The sequence below is a fragment of the Ammospiza caudacuta genome, chromosome Z (genome assembly GCF_027887145.1).
Source record: "Ammospiza caudacuta isolate bAmmCau1 chromosome Z, bAmmCau1.pri, whole genome shotgun sequence".
NCBI classification, from domain to species: Eukaryota; Metazoa; Chordata; class Aves; order Passeriformes; family Passerellidae; genus Ammospiza; species Ammospiza caudacuta.
Genome location: NC_080632.1, coordinates 20,866,898 through 20,889,013, shown reverse-complemented (window position 1 = coordinate 20,889,013; position 22,116 = coordinate 20,866,898). Strand labels below are relative to the sequence as shown.

Sequence of the window (22,116 nt, the reverse complement as noted above, 5' to 3'; positions counted from 1 at the left end):
AGGAAGCGCGGGGCGGCGGCCACCGCAGGTATTCCCGGCGGGGCTGTTCCCGCGGGGCTGTTCCCGCGGGGCTGCCGCGCCGCCATTCCCCCCCCGCAAAATCCCCTCTCGGCGAGCGGCTCGGATGCCCCCCCGCCGCAGCCGGGCGCTGGTACGAGCGGCGCCAGGCTCAGGCCAGCCCCGTGCCAGGCTCCGGCCGCCGGCGCTGCTGCCCCGCGCGGCGCAGCTGGGCTGGGAGCGCCTCTGCGGCGCTGCGGGAGGCGCGGGGAGTGGCCGTGGGGGCTGCCTTGCGCTGATCGCAGCTCCGGAAAGGTTTTTGTAGGGTCCACCCTGATCCGTTTTCATTGGTGAGTCAGTGTCGGGGCAGCTTTCGGCTAAATATATCTTAACTGGACCGAAGAAAATCTGAGACAAACGCTGCTTTTCTGTTGCTGTTGGATTTGTTGGAGGCTGTGGGTACCTGCTTGGTTGTGCTTGCAGCAATAGCTCTGTGCCAGGAGACGGTGACTTCCAGGAGCTCCTCATTACTTCCCTTAAGGAGGTGAGGTCTTATCTAGAGATCTTTGAATGCAGCTGTGACATGATTCCTTTTAACTTGTTTCTTGAACCTAATGCTTACTAAATAACCTAAATTAAATTACATAAAGTGCTTGCTTGGTCCTGTTCATGGTGTGGACCCGTGGACCATCACGCTGGCAAGAAGTAGAAGCATGATGGAATCTGCAGGGCATAGAGAAGATACTTACACTGGTGCTGACATAAAAGCCTCAGCGTCTATTTGGGAAAGTTGAAAGTGTTCATTCCTCCTGATGATATTTCCTTTATGACAAGCAAAACTAGCTTGGAAATGAAGTTTTTTTGTGTGTTTCAGAGGTGTAGTTGAGGCAACACCTTCTGAAGGAGTGGTTGTTGTTGGTGTTTGTGAATGTGTTCACAACCCTGATCCACAGCGTATGGGAGTGAACTAAAAGAATTTAAGTAGCTTTTCACAAAGAGTGAACATTATTGATAGGTGTCTGTAAAGCTAATGTGGGAACAGGAGGGGGCAGCAATAAACATGTTGGGGCTTAGCCAGTGCTAGGATGCATAAACCTTCTTTCAGTCATGAGGACAAGTTGTTCCTAAGAGCAGAGGAAAAAGATCAGCTTGGGAAACATCTCAGTGTGCTCCATTGTATTATCTCACTGACATGTTGCCATACAGCTGGATGTTGGGTTGAATAGTTTTGTGTCTGCAGTTGGATTCACACTAACTTAACACTGCAGCAATTTATTTGCTGGCATATTTGCTTCAGCTATGTTAGTGTCTGGAACTGAAGTTTCAAAAAATGCAAGAAGTTATTTATAGATACTTTGCCGGAGTGTTGTTAGCTTTGTTTATACAGGAGCTGTGGGTATCTGCCACTCTGAGCAAAAAATCACATCTGTCATGTGGTTAAGCACTTGAAAAAGTGCTTGGAGTCATGGCAAAATTGCCATCCTTGCATAAGGAAAAATTTACCTGAATGGGGGCCTGTGTATCTAGCTACAGCTTTTATGTCTGAGAGATAAGTTGAACTTGAGATTTACAAAGATCTCCTCCAGCCTGAATTTTATCTTTTTCTTTTACACTTCTGGGACCCAGGTGGTTACTTTGGTCACTAAGGCAACCAAGTCTCTTTTGCAATGCCACAGAATTACTTTCTCTGGTGCATAATTCATCACATGAATCCATTCTACTGGATGAAGGACTAACACGTAACATGCAGGCATTTTAACAACTATAGTCAGCTGACACAAATTATTAATAAAGATGCTGCATAATGCTGTATTTTTCTCCAGATGCCATGGTTTAAATATTAGTTGAACATTCAGTGAAAATACCAGGACACACTTACCTGCAATTCCTTGACCTGACTATGTGCCTACCTGCAGATCTTGTTATCTTGCCATGTTTTCTTCAGCTGTTCCTTAATATTAAGTGCTGAATGCCCTGGTTATTGCTATGGATTTGGTATGCCCTTAGGCTGTACTTATTTTTCTCACAAGAGATTAAAGTACTGTTTCTTGACTGCTAGTCCAGCTTAATTTAGGAACGAAAAAGGGAGAAAACAGTTATTAGAGGTCATTGGAGCAGAGGAGGGCAGGGAGCAATGACCAAAACTAGAGTTGGAGACCTTGGCTGGGTAGTTGGAAAGCTAGGAAGTGTTTTTTTGTCGTGTGGCAGACCTGAACTTATTCCTTCCTTTTTTTGTTGTCTGCAGGTTCTGTAACAGTGATGATATAATTGGGATTGGCTTATTTACCTAGAGAGTATCCTGTTTCAATCTATTTCCTTAAAGGGATGAAGAAAGGACCAGAAAGCGGAACATGTATGCTTGCTGCTCCAGGCAGTTTAGTGGAGTCAGATCCAGACACTAACAGCAGCAATGGAACCTCAGCAAGAGAGAAAGACATGCTTCCTTCTCCCAGAGAACTGGAAAATGTACCGGTGAAAACCAGCACAGAAACATCCAGAAAAAAACTCTGTGGTTATTTAAACAAGTTGGGTATCAAGGGCCCAATCAAGACCTGGAAGTCTCGCTGGTTCTTTTACGATGAAAACAAATGTCGCTTACTGTACTACAGAACTGCCCAGGACATTAATCCTTTGGGGTCTATTGATCTCTCCAGCGCCAGCTTTGACTGCAAAATGGAGAATGGGGAAGGAGTTTTTGAGATCAGAACACCAAGCAGAGCTTTTACTTTGAAGGTAATGAAAAATTCTCAGTCAGGATAGACATATTTGTAGCTCAGGTATCTTTTAGTTTGAGTTTAATTTGAGTCCTTGTAGCTTAGATTGCTACCACTTGGACCTCAATTACTTGTGTTGTTTTGGCAAGTCTGGGACTCCTTACCTGTGAGATGGCTGTTGTTTAGTAGTAGGAATAAAAGCGGAACTGTGTGCCAAATTAAAGTAATTGAGGAGTCCTGCAGTCCATATGTCATTTATAGAACAGAAATTAACTCTTCTGTCTAAAATGGTTGTTCCAGGAGGATTCTTTGCTAGACTTTTATTTCTGTGTAAGTAATTGTTAAAAAGATCTGGGGAAGCTTCCTGTCTAAAACAGTTGAGAAATTTCTGCTTAGTCTTTAACCATAATAAACCAAACCACATTTAAAATTAGGTCAGTGGTCCACTGAGATTCTACCCCTTAAGGCCATACTAAAAATTTCCTCTGTCCTCCCAAATCAGTGTTAGGACCAGAGGATACAGATACAGCAGATACAGCTACGGATAGGCTTGATACAGCTGACCTTTTTTCCTGCTGACTTGTGCAGGAAAGTGGTGGTCATCTCCTCAGGCTGTGTCTTGTGTTGATGAGATGATTACCCTCCCTTTCCTGTTTTGTTAGGCAATCAGCAAACAAGCAATGATGTACTGGCTGCAGCAGCTGCAAATGAGACGTTGGGAATTTTGCAACACTCAGAGCAGATTTCCTGTGGGCAGCTCCCAGCTTGTGAATGAACCTCTGGCTGGAAGAACAAGTAGGTGTTGCACATGTTAGCCTTTCTTTTGCTTTCAGCCCCCTGGTGATGAATGGTGTTCCTCATCTGGAAATGGTAGAAGTTTTGGTCAGGCTTTTAAATGCAGGTGCCAGCTATCAGTACTTGGCCAATGTTTGACACTTCTGCCTTATTATGTATAAAAGGGAGAAAGCTGCCTCCTAATCCACAGCATATGTTTGGGGATTTTCAGGTGTCTTGTGATCATCTTGATTTTCCTCACACTTGTGAAATGTACATATTTAATGTATCACTCCTGTAAGGCCTCTGAAATTTCAAGCAAGGAAGGTTTTTTCCAGCATTGGGCTGAAGATGCCCATTCCTAGAAATGGTAGTAGACAGGTCAGTGGATCAGGGGAGGGCACAATCAGGGTATCCACCTGTTCAGTAATGACTAGATGCACATTTTGTTTGAAACAAATAATCCCCTCTCTAGTTAGTGTCTGCTCTGAAAGGTTCTGGCATCTTGCTACAGCAGGCAAAAATTTGGTAACAAACTGTTCTTGCAGAGTGTTATCTGCACATTAAAACTATCAAATGTGGTTTGGCATGTGGGAAGAGAACAGCAAAATTCTCCTTCCTTATGCCTTTGGGCCATTGAAGTTTGATTGTTTAATGTTAGTCATGCTCATATATATGGTTGAAATCACTTGATTGTCCTTGAGTAGATCATTCTGTTTGTACATGGAAACTTATGTAATTTAACCTAAAATTAAGGAAGCCTACCCCGCTGTCCTTGACCACTTGAACATGTAATGTGTATCTGTTGTATAAGCTGTTGTGGCTGTCAGGTTACATGAAGGACCCAAAGTCCAATGGAATTCTGTCTTGCTTATTTGCTTTTGTGTCCTGTTTTGTTTTTATATTTGTAGATGTAGTTGACAATGAAGACTTTCTGCCTCTTGTGAAAACACCAACAGAAGTAGTGGGTTTAAAGGCAGCATCTTTGCCTGCACCCCAAACATCTACTGCTTTGCAGAACATCTCCCTTAAGCACCCTTGGACAGAGATACAGTAAGTGCATGAAGAGAACTGCAGTGCAGTTGACATGCTGGCTGGCCACTGTGTGCCTTCTTTGCCTGTCATGTATTGTGTGAAATGGGACTCTTGCCTAGGTGGGAGAACTGTGAAGCACCTTTTCAGAGGCTAGTCCAGGCCAAAGTAAACTTCCTGCAGGTGGGTCTTTCACATCCCCCTGTTCTGATGCATTTCACATAATCTAGTTCTCTTAGCAAAGATCCTGGTAGCAGACCTAGGACTTGACTAAGTTTTCTTCAGTGTAGTCAGTGCTTTTCATGCCTAGTATGACACACCTGCACAGCGATCTTGGAAGAGCGCATGATCAGCTTCAGCTGTACTCAGTAGGTACATAGAAGCTCATTAGCTCTTTCCAGTAGTTTCAAAGGACCTTGAATGTAGTGTATTCTCCAAAGCAGGAACTCCAGGGAAAAGGCGCTTGAGCCTGTAATGTGGCCTGACTGCACAACTTGCTCTTGCTTGCTGAGTTTCAAGGGTCTTAGTATTCCTACTGCCTGCTTCTGTTGCAATGGATAGCCCCATCAGGTTAAAAGTTACTAGTCTGGGGCAGTTACAGTTTCACAAACGCAACTTCATCAGTATCTCTTTAAGTGTTTCCTAGTCACTAATTTTCACATAATAAAAAATGAGTAAGTGGCCGTAGGTGTAGTAGGCAGCCGGGCACCTGCCAAATATTGTTGGTGTGGAAGTTGCTTGTAGTTTTTTTACCACCACTGCTGCAGTTACAATCTGATGCTTATATGAAGAAAGATCCTCCATGAGACCAGTGTTTCATGTTAGCAGCTTCATCTACAGTCAGGAAAACAGCAGACACTGAGTCTTTTGTAGATCTCAAGAGACTTGTTTTGTTTTAGCTGAAGGACAGCACAGGACGAGAAAGAAAAAACCTGTATGCATACTTTCTGGTATAGGTTTTACACAAACTACTTGTACATTTGTAGTTCCTCAAGGTCAGCTGTTCTATTTTTCAGGCTATGCTTTCTTTCCTATTCACGTTGATTAAAAATAACACAAACATATCCTTGGCCCCTGCTCCTGTGCGGTGCTTTTACTCAAGCATGAGCTTAGGTAACAATTGTCTCTTTCCAGCTTCAAGTTGTATTGCTCCCCTTGTTCAGTAAACATTTCTCCAGGCTCTATCACTATCAGGCTGGGTCTTCATGAGCATAGCACACCTGGATCCCTGAGCTGCTATAGACTCATGGAGAAAACAGTGCAGCATTAGATAGGGAAAAGTAGGAAAATTGCATTGGATGAGTAGTAACTGCAGACTACAGGGACTGAAGGCTGAAGGTCTGCTAGTCTTACACACCAATATGTTCTCCAAGGTCAGCAATGTCTGTTCTTCTGCTCTGGAGCCTTACAGTAGCAAGGCAAAAGGATAATGGTATCTAAATGGCAGCTTCATTTACAGTTAGGAAAGCAGCAAAGACTGAGTCTTTTATAGATCTCAAAACAAGGGACTTGTTTTCTGTTTTAGCTGAAGGACAGCGCATGAGGAGAAGAAAAAGACTTGTATACATGTTTTCTGGTACAGGTTTTACACAAACTACTTGTACCTTTGTAGTTCCCCATGATTCTATCAAGTCATCTCTTAGTGCTTCTGGCAATATCTGATAGCAGCAGTTGTAACAAACTGTTCCTGGGTGTGACTGCAGTTTTTTGTTCCTGAAACTCTTTCCTACATTTTAGTTTATGACTTTGTAAATAACCTTTGGCAAGGTTATTTATTAAATGTTCAGAGCACAGGACCTGTGGCTGCTCCAAATGTGATAATTTGTCCCAGTTCTGGCTGTGTTGTAGGTAACTGATCTTCTCTTGGCAGCCTTTCTTGGTACTTGGGGATTTCTGCAGTGAACTAAGGATAGGGATGGATGAAGGAAGTGAAGGGGAGAGGGAAGGATGTGGTTGGTTTACTGTTGCCTTTGATCCTCTCTTTGATCTGATGTATAGGGCTCAAGTGCATGGGGAAAGATTATCTGATTTGACGTTGCTGTGCTGTACTGATTCTGTGGCATTTTCCTGGTTTGCACTGGTTACAACCTTGCTCTCCTCAAATCCACCAATTCTATAAAGAGTTAATTTTCTCAGCACATGAAGGAGATAAGTTTTGGGAGGAGAGGCGAGAAGTAAGAGGAGATAAGGAATTGAATACTTTGAATATGCACTGGCTGGCTTCAGTGATCATGACTTCTGTTCACTAGGCTGTCTTGATCTCTTCTTGTTTCAGAAACACTGTCTACAATATTTGTGGCTCCAAGCAGCTCTGGGGGAGCAACGGGAATGTCTTTAGCTTTGATGAATTCCAAGAGCATCCTGAGAATGTGGATGAGGAGCAAGAGGCAGAAGGCGCAGGTGATTGTTCCTGAGCTGCGTCAGCTGACTGGGATGCCTTCTAGCAGGGATTAGCAGGAATGGAAGTGAGATGGTAACAAGTTTTCAAGGGATATGAAAACTCGGTTACATTGTCTCAAGTCTCTTCCTGTGTTGTTGCCACAAGATTGACTCTTTTGGCTCTGCTTCAGGTTCCATCTATCTCCTACCTCTGGAATTTTCTGCAGAAGCCAAAAAAAACCCCCAAAAAACCCTACCAAATCAACCCAAACAAATAAAATCCACCAGATTTATTTCTTTGAGGTAGAAGTATAATTGCTGCACAGCCACAAGCTAAGCATGGCAGCTCTACTGGATGCATACCTTTCCATGGTGGTAACTTCCATTTCCTGTGGGCCAGATTCATTTGCAGGGTGCAAGGTGGGTTAACAGGTGCCATAAACCATCACAACTTTGTTTATTGTGGGCATATCAGTGTCTGATCCCTACAGGTTTGGATCCAATCCTGTGGGTCAATTTTCCGTGTCCTGTATGTCAGCCTTCTCTGTGGAACTGTTGAGTCCCCACAGCAAGACTTGGGAGTCCATAGTAGAAGAGCAATTCTGTCTAAATTAAATGTATCTCCCCTCAGTTAAAGAAGGGACCCTGGAAGATGGGAGGATGGGGCCCAGGCTGAACTGGATTAGGAAGGCCAGGTGGATGAACAGTGGCTTCCCAGGCTCTGAAGAATTGTTGAGAGAGAAGAACTCAGTGGATAAAGTGAGTGTCCTTCAGCAACAGATTCTGACACTTACAGAGGAAGTCAAGTCACAGAAGGTGAGTGTGGTAAAGAGACTATTTCTAAGGGTCGGGGCCCTGAGGCTGGGCTCAGGGACTCCCTTACACATTGGTGTGATAGAAGCACTGAGAAGTGCTCATCAGGCAGTAACTGGAGACCAGTTGAAGCTCCTGGTGTTACCACCTTGTGTGTGCCTAAATGTGCCCAGCGCAAAAGAAGACCTTCAGTTCTTTCTAGGAAGTGCAGTAGGTGTAAGAGCGAGGTAAAACAAATTCAAGTGTACTCTGCTGTTATCTTTCTTCTGCATCTCTGTTGCTTGATAAGTTCAGTCCTGAATGGGTGCTGTGACACTGGTGAGAACTGCCAGGTGGAGTCATGATGTTAACACCAGATCATTCTTTTGAACAGTGACCCACCTTTAAGGTGTGATTTAACTATAAGAAATCAGGGCATGGGTCACTGTAAGGGCTGTCTCTCATGAATGAAACTGTTCTTCAAAGCATGGAGCAATGCCAGGTTCTCTGCTAATGATCCTGGTAGCTCTTCCAGCCAAAGAGGCAGGAGAGCCAAGTCCCATGTTGGGCAGTCAGTTGCATCCTTGATTTGCTTTCTTAAGTGTCTGAGATGGCAGAGCCTGAATCAGCAACGTGTTGTGGGGCAAGGTTTCATGCCTTCATGCAGGATAGAGTGAAGGAGGACTCTGTCAGAAGGAAGGTTAAAATGGATACTGCAGTTTCATTCTGGTAGCATGGGTAGTTGCAGACTGCATTATTTACCTCCCATTTTAACACACTGCTGACCAGATCTCCATGTTCGCTGCTGGGGCTCCCAAGAATGACTGTAGGAAAGCCAGAATTCAGACAGTGTGGGCAACAGCTTTTTTGCTGCCAATCCACGTCAAGTCATCTGTGAACTGCCGCAGAGACCTTTCAGGCTGTCCTGGTTCAGGGCAAATTTGGGAGAGAATCTCCAAAGGGGTTCCTCTAGGAAAGCAGATTCAATCGGCCCCTCCCACCCCAACTGGTCCAGGAGAAAATACCTCCTTGGAGAAAAGTGGAAAAAACCTGTTTATTGAACAATAAAACCGAAACAATATTAAACAATAAAACCCCTTACTGCTCCAAAAGAGATGACAAACTGAGAAAGTCCCTCCCTGGGTTGCAGCTCAGCTCACTCAGTCTCTGGTCAGTCCCTCGGGCGCTGGAAATGTCACAGGCCAGGCCTGGCCCGGTGGGCCTCAGGTGCAGCTGCTGATGCTCTGCTGGGTGTCCAGTCCAGAGCAGGTTTAAACAGCTCCAAAGAAAAGGGAAGAAACCCCACAGTCCAGGGAACTTCTTTGCCTCAGCTAGCTAAAACGAACTAAAACACAAAGGAGAGTTCTGTCCTGCTGTCTGTCCATCCGCAGACAACCACAGTCCAGTGGAGGGGCGAGTGCAGTGTCTGAAAACAAACTCTGCACTTCTTCTCTCCCCATTTCACTCTCTGGAACAAGTCTTAAAGGTAATAAAAAATTATTATTCAGCATAAACAGAGCAGATGATTGGGGATAAAAACATCATATAGTCAACCTAGGACACAGGCCCAGCTCTGAGAGCAGAACATCTCACAGTGGTGTCACTGTAGATTCAAGATTTCTGCTTTTTTTTTTTTCCTTCTAAAAGGAGGCAATTTCAAGATATTTCACTGTTGGGTCTGTGCTGTCCAGAATGCCATTGCCCTGGACAGCACAGTGATGTAATGGTTTTGCATTCCCTTTCCAGGAACTAGTCAAACTTCTCCACAAAGCTCTGGAGGCAGCCCAGCAGGAGAAGCGAGTATCTAACATGTATCTCACTGCAACAGAGGACAAGGACAGGCTGGAGCTGGTGCGCCACAAAGTGAGACAAATTGCAGATCTGACAAGTCGACTGGAAGCTCTTGAACAAGAAAAGAAGGAACTGGAGCAGATACTGACTTTGAGAGACAGCCACATCCAGGAGCTCAAGGAACATGTGCAGCTTCTGATGGAGAAGAACCATGCCAAACAAGAAGTCATCATGACCTTGACAGAACAGATGGCCCGAGAGCTCTCTGACCCCCTGCAAGAAGCCAACACTATCACTGTAGAGACCTTGTATAAGCAGCAGGAGGAGATTGAGCATCTGAAGGTGTGTGAGATGGCACAGGTCTTTTGGGTCTGTTTTTATGCTGTCAGGTTCAGTGGGGGATGTTCATTGCAGTAAGCACAGAATATACTTCTGCTGGTTGCTCCATCCCTCTCCAAATGAGAGGAAGGCTGGAAGAGGCTCACCTGGTGCCAATAGGGTCCTAAAAAGCATCTGGGTCAGTTTCAGATTCAGCCTAGAGCCTGTTTTGTTTGACTTTCTGTTATCATTCAGTGCCTGTCACTTTATTTTCTTTCTTTTGTTTCACAGCTGCAGCCTGACTTGCTGCCTTCACTTAATTTGTTGTTCTATGTTTCTGTCTTGCAGTTTTCCAGTACATCTTGGTTCTTTCAGATGCAGGCTGTTGTATGTGCACAGCTGTAATTATAGGTTATTGTGAGGTGGAGAATTGCCAAAAGAGCCACTTTCTGTGGAGAGTGTTCATTTTTCCTGCCAGGCATGGGGCTGAGATTTGTTTCATATTAAAAAAAAAAAAAAAAAGATACCAACCAAAATTAAACCAATCAATCAAACAAAACACATATATTCTTAATCTGAAGTGAATCCCTGGCTTTATATGGTCTGCAGCTCTCCAGTGTTTTTAAGTATGTATATACATTTAGCATTTTCAGGTGTCTTGTTGATGCAAGACAGTATTGTGCCTTGATTTCCTTTGTAGGTAATATTTGTACTAGGGACTCCTGTCTACGCCTCAGAACACAGAATTTTTGAGATATTTTATTGTCATTAACTTAATCTGATGTCCCTGAAATGTGAAGGATTTTAAGTCCCTCAAGATCTCTCCTTGTGTCACTGTTTTGCTTCATGACAGGATGATATTGATGCATACAAAACCCAGAACCAATTTCTCAATTCTGAGATCCACCAGGTTACTCGACTCTGGACAAGTGTTGCTGAAAATGAAAAAGCTCTCCTGATGAAGGTAAGGCCAAGTGACCTTTTTCCTTGATGTGAGCTGTTACTAATTTATTTTCAAAGTTTCTCTTCACCATCACACCAGAATAGATTTTGATCCACAAGGAATAAGCTTTCTTGTGGTTTTTTTTTAGTGTGACCTCTTTACTGCTTTGTATTGTTCCGAAATTAGACATGATAATTTTAATTCTTCAACACAAGTAAAATACCTGTGAAGATTAGTCTTAAAGGTGCTGAAGCTTAACCCAAATTTCTGCATTTCAGCTATACAAATAAAAAAGCAACCCTGTGTAGGCAATCAGAAAAATTTCCTGAGAGCTGACAGATCGAGTCCTGACTCCATCTAGTCTTGGTTTCTTTGCTGGACTTGACATTACTAGGTGGCAGCATGGTGAAGTCCTGCAGTTAGACCAGAGTTCTTACGTTTTCCTAAGTTGTATTTTTATTTCTAGCTTTATAAGTGTGAAAAACCTGGTTACTCTCAGACTTGTCTAATCCTATTTTCTGGTTCTGAATGACTCTCAAGGCTGGGGCTGTGTGCCAGCATTTGTTTTGTGGGTTTGCCTAGGATTTACTTCCCTGGATTTTAAAGTATTGTTGTGAATGAGTGTCTTAGATTGCTTAAAGAATCACTGGTAAAGGTTAGGCATAGCAGGTTCAATATTGAAGTGAAAGCATGGCAAAGGTCATTGCCAAGATTCACTCTACTACTTACTAGATGGTTAAAGCACACAAAGATAAAATAGTACTAACCTAAAAATCAGTTAAAAATATATGTGGAAGCTGGGGATGGAAACGGGTATGGATGGGAAAGCTTTAGCATAAAAGGAATAAGGGTGGCCCTCCCACTGAGCCACAAGGTTCAGTGTGGGCTCCTGTGCAAAACTTAGCTCTGGACTTGAACAATAGTTTGGGCCTAAAGATTTTAACACACTTAAAGTTAACCACACTTAAACAATGGCTGAATTTAAACAATTTACAAAAGATTCTATGGAATTTCCTGCAATCACAACAGTAGCTCATTTATAGGCCTAAGTTACTAACCTAAAATACTTGAGAATCTAAGATTCTAGGTACATTTTCTGTAACGTATTCACACAGACCTAGAGTACGTACAAGGCACCTGTGAAAATTCTCCCTCGAGCTCAGTGAAGGGCTCATGTCAAATGCCTGCATCTTCTCAGCAGGCCAAAGGGACAAGTGGGGGCATGGGCCCAGGCTTTGTCATCATTGTTTGGCACTGGTGCTCCACAGCAAACCTGAGAATTCTCTGGCTCTGAGATGCCCCACTCAGAGACTCAGAGGGAGGTTGGTGATCACAGCACACTGTGGTCCAGAAGAGCTCAGAGGGTCTCACTTGAGACCAGTGTTTATATGTTCATAAGAGAATTGCCTTTGGTCATAGTAATTTATTATCCTGGCTGCAATTGGTGACTTTTGAAAATCTGATGACAAAAATGTTCCTCCACTTGAGTTTGCAAGAAAGATAAGTTTCCAGTGGTGTTTGTTAAAAACCAAAGCTCATTAGCACCAATTCCTGGGAGCAGACAATATTTCTGAGAAGCACAAGAGCTTAGCCCAGGTGCTGTTCATCAAGACTGAGGCCTAACAAGTATTTCTGAGATCATAATATGGCCTTAGGGCCACGTGATGGGAGAGTGTGCCATTACAGGTATGTTCTCACAGTCATGACTTCTGGGACAGGGCAAAAACCTGCTTCTGGAGTGTTATTGCCATTCTTAGGTCTGTTTGCTTTCTAGTTCTTTGAAACCCTGCCTTCCTCCTAACTTGCTGCTCTTTCATCCTGACACTGCCATAACCTTCAAAAAGGAAGTTATCACATGAGCCTAGGATGCTCTGTGAGGTAAAATACTGACTAAAGTGGTAGTATGAAAGAAACCATGCTGCTTTCTGTCCCCTCTATATGCAACGTAATTCTCTCTGTTTTGTTCTTGTTTTCAACTTTTGCATCCCACTGAACAGGAGTCTTCACTGAGCTTCCTGTGAGACACTGGGTGAGTCTTGTCACCTATGTGGCCTCCGTTCCCCACTTGCAGAGTGCATTAATAATCTTTAGTCATTTTTTTGCTTTCTGTGAGCAGGACTAAGGTGGTGACAAGTACTGTCCTGCTGTTTGATCTCAGTTGGGTTTCCTATGCATGAGAAATGATGTGTACCAGTGCCATGGGACTGGGGATGCTGAGGGGCATGTAGTCACCTAGTCTGTGGTGCTACCATGTATCTTGAAAATGCTGTACTTACAGCTCAGTCTCTGGAGTGGTATGTTTTATCTGGACACAGCTCAATGTGGTGTAGAGAACTTGTCTGAGGATGAGGGGAAAAGATATCAGAGAACTCAGATGCAGAGCTGGCTCTTTGACTGTGTCCTCAGTTGAGCTGGTGGGGTGTGGCCATCTACTGATGCAATGCAGTAGTTAAAGTAGGTGATGTAGTAGGTCTCCCACTCAAGCAATTTCTGTTGCATGCTAGCTACTGCAGCTTGTGCTTGTTCATAGACCATGGTGATTCATTCACGGCTGCAATTCCACTGATTGTGGAAAACTGCTAAATGTGTTTCCTGGGGCTTTGCTCTGCAGAAGTCTTTACTTTATGTGCAGACCAGCCCAGCAGAGAGCAGTGGCAACACAGGAAGGACTACCACTGAACGAGCTCTTTCCTTCTTGTTTCTCCAACAGTGTGCCTGCCTGCAAGCAAGAAACTGCCAGATGGAGAGCAAATACTTGACAGTCTTGAGAAAGCTGCAGGAGGCTGTGCCTGGCCTGCCCAGCTCGCATGCTGAATTGGTGAAGAACCTCATCCAGGAAGCTCTCCAGTGGGATGTGAAGGAAGAAGCAGAAGAAGGTTTTAACTTGAACCCTGTAAGGTAAGAGTTGAGAGCATGGGGATATTCACAGCTTTGTAGAACCTGTCTGCAAAGGGAAGTGTGCAGGCAAGATACATCTAACAACATCCTGTAGCAGGGCCTACATTTGTGTCTATGCCTTCCTGCACAGTGGGGGCCCCTGTTCTGTAGCAGTTCCTGTTTTATCTGTTTGGTCAGTCTCACAGGTTCTCCATGTAGCTTTGGAGAGGAGGTCACCCTTGAGCTGAGAATGACACAAGAACAGATGAGAGACGCAATTGCAAAAGGAGAAAAAGAAGCTTTATTACAAAGGATTTTTCGGTTTATATAGACCGATACAATATATTCTACTTGATTGGCTAGTTACACATCATTCTTGAGAAGAATAGGAAAGCAAAGTGGAAAAAACATCACCTGCAGATTGTTTATACTAACAAGTTATCATATTCCTACAATTCCTTAAAATTCTCACAAACCACTGTGAGAAACAATTGCTGTTTCTCTCTCCCTGACCGGGCTGGCATCCACAAGAGGAGACCCCCCTAGGTCTTTTTATCAAGAATATGATGATACCTTATAAGTTTCCCACCTTGTGGACAGATGGTGCACAAACCTTGACAAGCTGTACTATCTGTACTCTTGGTGTGCTCTGATCAGTAAGAGATTTTCATTTTGTACAAGGAGACACCAGAAGGAACTGTGGATCTCTGTACTTTGATCTCATGCCCCAAAGCCTTTCCAGTCTTCTCCTACAGAACTGTCTCTGCACTGGGACAGGGTAGGGAGAAGGTATACAGGGTGAGCTCAGTATTTCTTTAGGGGCTGATGAGGGGTCTGATGAGGTTGGTCTGCAGCTCAGAGCAAAGTTACACTTGAGTTGGTGTGTGTATGCCAGTGCTGCAGGTTCTCATTTATCTTTAAGGCTCTGAGGTAGGCAGTCACATGCAGAGAGTGAAGAAGTACTGTTACAAATGAGTGTTGGAGATCACTTTAAAAAAAATCCCTAGCAAGGGTATCAGAAAAACCCAATATTAAGTGACAGCACAACCAAGTGAAGTTGAGGCCTAAGGAGCATTTCTCAGATCTCAGTGCAGCCTGGAAAGGCAGGGGGGTAGGGTGTGCCCACCCACAAGTACTTGTGCTCCAGTATGGGTGACGTGAGCCTGGCAGCAGGCTGTATCTGGAATGTAAGTGTAAGTGTCCTTGACACAGGTACCAGCACTGTCATTTGAACTAAACACTGCCTTGTGTCCCTCCAGTGAGTATGATGAATATGGGTTTATGACTGTACCTGACTATGAAATTGAGGACTGGAAACTCCTGGCCAAAATTCAAGCCCTTGAGATAAAGTCCAACAAACTGCGGAGCCAGGAAATAGTGGAGAAGCCCCTCCGTGACAGATGGAACAGCATTGGCGAGCTGAACCCCTGTGCAGAGCTGAAGAGTCTGATCCGAAGCGGCATCCCAGTGGAGCACCGGCAGCGGGTGTGGCGGTGGATGGTCAGCCGGCACTGCAGCCCAGCGCCTGGCCACTACCAGCGGCTGCTGGAGCAGAGCAGGAGCACCGAGCACCCGGCCTGCCGCCAGATTGAGCTTGACCTGCCCCGCACACTGACCAACAACAAGCATTTCTCCTCTCCCACCTCCCAGCTCATCCCCAGGCTCCGGAGGGTGTTATTGGCATTCTCCTGGCACAATCCTGCCATTGGATACTGCCAGGGACTGAACAGGTATGCTGCTTCTTCATGAGATGGCACTGAAAAGGTGTGGACACATACTCTAGGCTGTGATTCCAGCAGCCTCAGGCTCTTGCCTCTCTACAGTTCTGTCCTAGCCGTAGGTATTTAATTGCAGAATTCTGCATTTGGTGACTTATTTTTCATCCAGTGTTGTAACTCGGATGCAGAAAGCAGCAGGGTGCACTTGCATGGCATCTCTATAGTTACAGAATGGGAAAGAACAGCTATAGGAGGAGGAGTGAAGTAGTCCCAGAATAACACCACAAGGCTGGGGCTGAATTTTTAAGTAATAATGTAAAGTAGTAAAGCAGAACACCACCCTGGTGATTCCCTTTTTTGCTGAGAACAGTTGGAGGAAATGTTGGGAAGTGTTAACATGCAAGGGAGTTGCAGCAAATGACGCAAAGAGAGACTGAGGAAACCATGGTTGTTCTGTCTGGAAAAGAGAAGATTCAGAGAATATAAAAGTTTCTTTCACTTCCCAAAGAAGGCTACAGGAAAGGTGAACCTAAATTTCCTAGAATTGTGCTGCCAGTAGAAAAGCAGTAGGTGTTAGCTGTAAGAAGGGAATTTCTAGTTGGACCTTTTTACATGAGGGAGATGTGCATAAGCTATTTATTCCTAATGATGTTTGGATGATCCTCAGAAAGACGATAGCAACTTTCCTCCAGAGAGCCCTTAATAAAAGACATCATCTTTCTAGTCTGTCTAAAAGGCAGTAAGTCACAGCTGAAGGAAGTCAGGGCTGTAAAGAATGTGTGGAGAGATTAAGCATGTCACATAATATGAAGTACCTCTGTGTGACCTCTTTCATGTATTGAAATAGCCTAAATCAGCACACTACTAATTTCAGCAGATCTACAGAACATTCCATTAGCTGGGAAACCTCTCTTTGTCACATCAGTTCCATATGTTCTGACAGAGCCACATGGGAAAGAACATCACATCCCTGTGGTTCCTTCAGAAACAAATCACTTGCCTCTGTCTGGCTTTCTTGCCACATTTGATATTTTGGATACTGATGGAGCTGGAGACATGCAAAAAGACCTTTTGTATTCTTCAGTTCCTGTGTTGATGACTCCTCCTGCAGTACTGAATACTCTCACCATGTCTTGTCCATCACAGATTGGCAGCTGTTGCTCTTTTGGTCCTAGAAGATGAGGAAAGTGCTTTCTGGTGTCTAGTTTATATTGTGGAGAACCTAATGCCGGCAGATTACTACAGTGAAACACTAATAACATCACAGGTGAGCTGAGCACCCTCACATCTGCTTGGACTCTCATACAGTGTTGTGAAGTAAAGATTTAAAAGTGAGTTGTCAACCTGCTGTGTGTTTGATTTCTCACAGGATAGTGATAGCACCTTACAATCCCTTCCATTGCAGAGGCATTGGAGACTTGAGAGTACAAAATTGTTACATTCACACAGAGCAAAATTGTTACATTCACACAGAGCAAAATTACTCACCAGCTCTAGGAAATGAGGTAATAAAATGAAATCACATAAATCAGAAGGAAAGTGCCCCATTAATTGCACAGTTACTTATTTTAAAGAAGTTTTAATAGAGTAGAAGCAGCAAATTCTGGTATGTATAGACTGAGTATGAGGAAGGGACCACTTTGCAGTCCTCCAGTTTTTGAAGCTGCACTCTTTGGTGTTCCATGTACATGTGGATGAAAATGCTGAGATTTTTATATTCACATTATTTGCCTCAGTTCATGATCAAGCATAGGGTTAGTTCTCACTGTGGGGCTCTCTGCACATCAGAAAAGATTCTGGCCTTTTGATATCAGCTGTTGTTCTACAAATAGCTTATCCACCTGATTCAAAGTCACTGGATTTCAAAGTTTTCAGTGTGTCTTGTGTCAGATATACTCTGTCCTCCCAGGCAGACTGAGATAAGCTAACTCTCATATAATTCAATGGAATTGTAATTGTGTGCCCATACCACCCACACCCATCAGTGCCTGGTCTGGTAAACCTTACTTGGTGTCTCTATTACGTGTGATCCTTTCAGAGAAAAAAAGGTTCGTTTTTATCTGTGGGCCCACAATAGAGAAGGCTTCAAGAGTCAGTAGTTGAGAGTGACTGATACCAGTGAATTTGTTGACTAACATTTACTGGGAGAGTGGTGTGGTGATGGAGAGGCCAACTCACAGATTGGGGAAAAAGTTATATCACTTTGAAGACAGCAAAATGTCTCTCCAGAGGAGGCTGTGTTAGCTGTGGGATTTAATAGACAGCACTCAATACTGAACAAGTAGAGACTGACAGGGAAAATATGACAGACTGAAGAGGCTTGCCTACATTTGGTGAGAAAACAGTGTCAGCTGAAAGTCTTCTTTAGAAAGAATTTTTGACCTCATGGTTGGTATCTGAAAGTCTAGCCAAGACCCATGTAAAGAGGAACATCTGAGGTGATGCTTTGTGGGTTGGCTTGATAAAGTGAGTTGGCTGGAAAACTTAAAATTGCAAATTTTAAAGACAAAGCTTATTACCTGTATAGTTTGTACCCCTGTGCCACAGCTAAGTGGGCTGATACAGCTGGGGCATTTGATATGATATGGCAGAGGGAAGCCCTGAACATGAGGGCTCTTTAGCACTTACCCTCCAGAAAGCATGGCTCTGCTGACATGAAATCTTTACAAACCCCATCAAGGATCTCACTGACTGCATTTCTGTGTTCTGGCTCATGCAACCAGAAGCAAAGCACAGACAGTACTCAGACCACAAAGAGAAGCTTAAGTGAGAAAATCAAGTTCCTCTTGCAAAGTCAGAGGTATTCAAGGTGTTCAGTCTGTTGGGCCATGTAGAGTCATTCAGACCTGAGCTGGTTTTAATGCCTGTCATTCAATTGGATGCTCATGGTATCACAGAAAATCCCAGTAAGACCAATGCAGGAAGATTGTGTCAGATTTTCCTTGTTGACTTTGAGATTGGCAAGGAATATGACTTTGCTTGAGAAGAATGTGTATTTCTCTGCCTATATCTTGGCCTTGTTTCAGCTCCATGCCTTGCTCTGGATGCCACATACAAGTACACTGCTCAGTGAGTTTGAAACAAAGGATGCTTTGCTCCTCCTAGGGTGTGGTTCACTATAAGGCAGCACCAGTGATGACCCTGACATGCAAGGGCCATTGTCCTGTTGCACCACTCCTCTGCTCTAACAGCAAGACTGCTCTTGAATAAGACTTCATTGTTTTCTTTTTTGTCAATTTTAGGTAGATCAGAGAGTCTTCAAAGACTTCCTGTCCGAGAAGCTGCCTCGCCTCATGGCTCATTTTGAACAGTATCGCATTGATGTCTCACTCATCACCTTCAACTGGTTTCTGGTGGCCTTTGTGGACAGCCTGGTCAGCGACATCCTCCTGAGAGTGTGGGATGCCTTCTTGTATGAAGGAACTAAGGTGCAGCTCTCAGTTAGGCCTTCATTCCTCTGTACCACCTCTGTGGCATAGTGACAGGGTGATGGGCATACACATATGTCACAGATATGTGAGGCTGAACTGCTTTGGCCTATGCTGCCTGTTTGGTGGCATGCCTTGATGTCTCCAAGCCCCTGTTTTCTATGTACTTGCTGCTAGTAGGGAGACCTAGTCTCTGATTCTGTGCACTTGGTACTTTTTAGTGGATAGTTGTACTGCAAAACATCTCTCTGATAGGCCATGGTGTCTCCTACTCTGTGACACAACTAAAGTATTACAGATAAAGGGAGCATAAGATAGATGGTGTCTGAAAATGTGAGTCCTGCACTGTCCCTGTGCATAGGGAGAACTACAGAACCCTTGTGAAACCCCTGTGGGATACTTCTGTAGAGCTTGGTATTCTCTGGGGTTGCAATTTAGCTAACAGATGGTCGTTCTCTTGAGATTAGCTCTGTACTCCTTTAGGCCTGCCCTAGAACATACTATTGAGAGCAGGAGTAACCCTGGATCTAGTCTGTACTGCAGTGCTATGTGCCAAACACCATCTTTCTACAGGATGGCCTGGACCTTAAGTTACTTAAAACTTTATCTACTCAAATACCTTTTAACCCTCCAGGTCATTTTCCGCTATGCTCTTGCGATTTTTAAATACAATGAGGAGGAAATCCTAAGAATTCATGACAGTGTGGAGATCTACCAGTACCTACGCTTCTTCACGAGGATGATCACGGACGGCAGGTAGGACTCAGTTGTAGACAAGCTTCCATTCTGTGTTTGTACTTGCTTGCCTGTTGGGTCAGTTTAACAGGAGTTGTAACTAGTTTATTAAGAGAGACACAAATGCATTGATAGGTCTGTGGCATATGGATCTTTTTGACTTTCCCTTCATTGTATTATTTAAAATATTTTTGGCTCAAGCAAAGGCATGCTACAGCAGAGCAAGCCACAAAGTCTGGGTCAGTCTTCTTGTAGCAGCTGGTACTTGTGCTAGTGATTGCTGGATTTCTCTCAGCTGTAGTTGGGGTATTTGGGAACACAGCACAACCCATGACCTTGAATGGCAACATGTCTCTGAGATGAAGATTTCTGTGATCAGAAAAGCTCTACATCAGGAATATCCCTCCCTGACAGGCCATCAGAATTGGCATCTGATCCATTGTCTCCTAAATGATGGCGGCACACTGATATCTTAAAAGGTGGGATGGTATACGTGGATGTGAAGTACTGCTTGAGTTGGTGTTTGTGTGGGAAAGAATTCCTTTAAGACTCGGCTATTTGGTGACTTAGCTCAGAGAGCTGAAGTCTGTGGCCCTACTCTTTAATATCCCGGAATGCTCCTGGTGTATCTGCTACCATGTGTTACCAGCCAGTAAATAAGTTGACCACAGCTGTCCTTTCTATCGTAGGAAACTGATGAACATTGCCTTCAATGACTTAAACCCCTTCCCCATGAAACTGCTGAGGAACCGTCGGTCAATGCACAGAGAAGAGCTGGAGGCAGAGCTGTGTGAACTTCAACAGATCAAGGCAGCCTATGTGAAAGAGAGAGCAGAGCAGGGACCTCAGGACCTGGAGGAGGTTGTTAGTGAAGAGGAGGAAGAGAGCTAACGAAAAGAGTTTGTCATCACTTCCCTCCCATACTGCAGAAGGTCATCAGTAGCAACTGTCAGTAAGAAATGGACCAGAGGGGGAAGTGTGGTCACAGGAGATCATCTGCCCCAATAAGCAAGGCTGTAGTTATGGGACCATATGAAGTCAGATTTATAATGGATTGGATGGTGTCTGAGGAGTTTAATCCTCTTCTTTATTCCTCCCCATTTAGCCCATCCTGTCCTGTGCAGTTCAGGATTACAGCTGAGGGTGCAGAAGAAATATCAGTTGTGGTATCATGACAGGAACTGACATGATGCAAAAGATCTAGCAGGGCTTTTATACATTTTCTGATGGAGGCTTGAATGAGATCTTTACCTACGAGTAAAATCTCCAGAGATAATGAACCAAGAACACTCCGTTGTTACCTAAACACAATGCCAGATCCTGCTGCCCCACGTTCCTGCTGAGTGGTGTATCACTCCAGGTGTGCCTGCAGTGCTGGCACTGACAGCATGCAGCAGACCCTGCTACAAGGAGGCTCTGCTCTATGTTTTAGACTGACCTTGAATCCAAGTGGCTTATGCCTTCTTTAAATATCTGGTGGTTGATAACCCAACCCTTCAAGTTGTCAGTGCTTGTAGAGGAAGGAATGGGAGAAATTCATAGCCTACAGTATTCTCAGCCCCACAGGCTGTAGCCAAGATGACAGACTCTAGGGGAAACGTTACCTATTCACCTGAGACACATGGTCTGCCTCACTGGACAAGTCAGCCAGTTTCAATGCATTATAGAAGACTGAGATGGGAGAGAGCTGTGGAGGCACCAACCACACAGCAGAGAAGTAATCAAAGTGGAAGTGAAGTTTTGAGACGAGTGGATAGATCCCCCTGAAGGTCACCGAGAGCTGCACACATTAAAAGCGTGGGATGAGAAGAAAATGTTACTGGAAGCCTACTACAGTATCTCAAAAAAAATGAGTTCATTCTAAAAGTATGCCTTGTATATAGGGAAGTCTAAAAGGCAGAAGGTTTTTCTCCACATAAGATATTGCTAATCTAATTTATTTATACTCTTATGTTCACGAGTGCACACAGAATTTTGCTGTTGTTACAGATATTATCTTCTAAATCGAGACCATGAAAATTAAAAGCTTACTCACAATTTTGTTTCTTAGAGCTTTCTGCAACAGCTTAAAAATCTTTCCTCCTGACTTGGCCTTATGTTTAATAATAAAGACATTTGAAACATGTATTATTAGACTAAACCACAGCCTGACATATGTCTACAGCATATAATAAACATTGGTCCATGTGATACATAAACTCTTCTGATGTAGACATAAGGATCAAAGTATTGATCCTGATGGGGAATTCTGAAAATAATTTTTAAATTAAATCAGAAGGGAAGGACATGTGAGGGTTGTTATAAGTTTCTTTTATTTTGTGTCTTCCTCAGCACTTGTTTTGATCCACATGTATTGGCTGAGGACCATCTTCTCTGGTCATATTGATAACCAATCACTTGTAGTCATTCTTTATTAAACTGTGGTGAATGCAGGAATACCTGCAAGGCCTATAAAGACCTCCACCTTGGAGCCAAGCTCACATGTCCTCATGGGCTCTCATCTACTTTCCTTCTGCTTCATAAACTTCAGTGGTACTGAAAAGCGCTGAACTTAGGTCACAAAATTGCAATTGGGCCAGACAAAAATTCCTCAGGCCCCTGCAAGATCTGTGATGACT

General features: G+C 43.9%; 1 protein-coding gene across 2 annotated transcripts; it reads left to right on the top strand.

The window, feature by feature from the left end:
• The first annotated feature begins 169 nt into the window (after positions 1-169).
• Positions 170-21,786, top strand: TBC1D2 (TBC1 domain family member 2). 2 transcript variants are annotated; one of them, XM_058823395.1, is made up of 14 exons: positions 170-541; positions 2,321-2,730; positions 3,374-3,506; positions 4,397-4,538; positions 6,793-6,917; positions 7,528-7,712; positions 9,435-9,821; positions 10,651-10,761; positions 13,451-13,638; positions 14,877-15,347; positions 16,482-16,602; positions 18,578-18,763; positions 19,398-19,519; positions 20,188-21,786. In XM_058823395.1, exons 2-14 carry the CDS (start codon positions 2,323-2,325, stop codon positions 20,387-20,389), a joined length of 2,781 nt encoding a protein of 926 aa, XP_058679378.1. In that variant the 5' UTR covers positions 170-541; positions 2,321-2,322; the 3' UTR covers positions 20,390-21,786. The 2 variants fall into 2 exon arrangements, with proteins under 2 accessions (XP_058679378.1, XP_058679377.1); XM_058823394.1 differs by having other exon boundaries at positions 2,243-2,730.
• Positions 21,787-22,116: the final 330 nt, after the last annotated feature.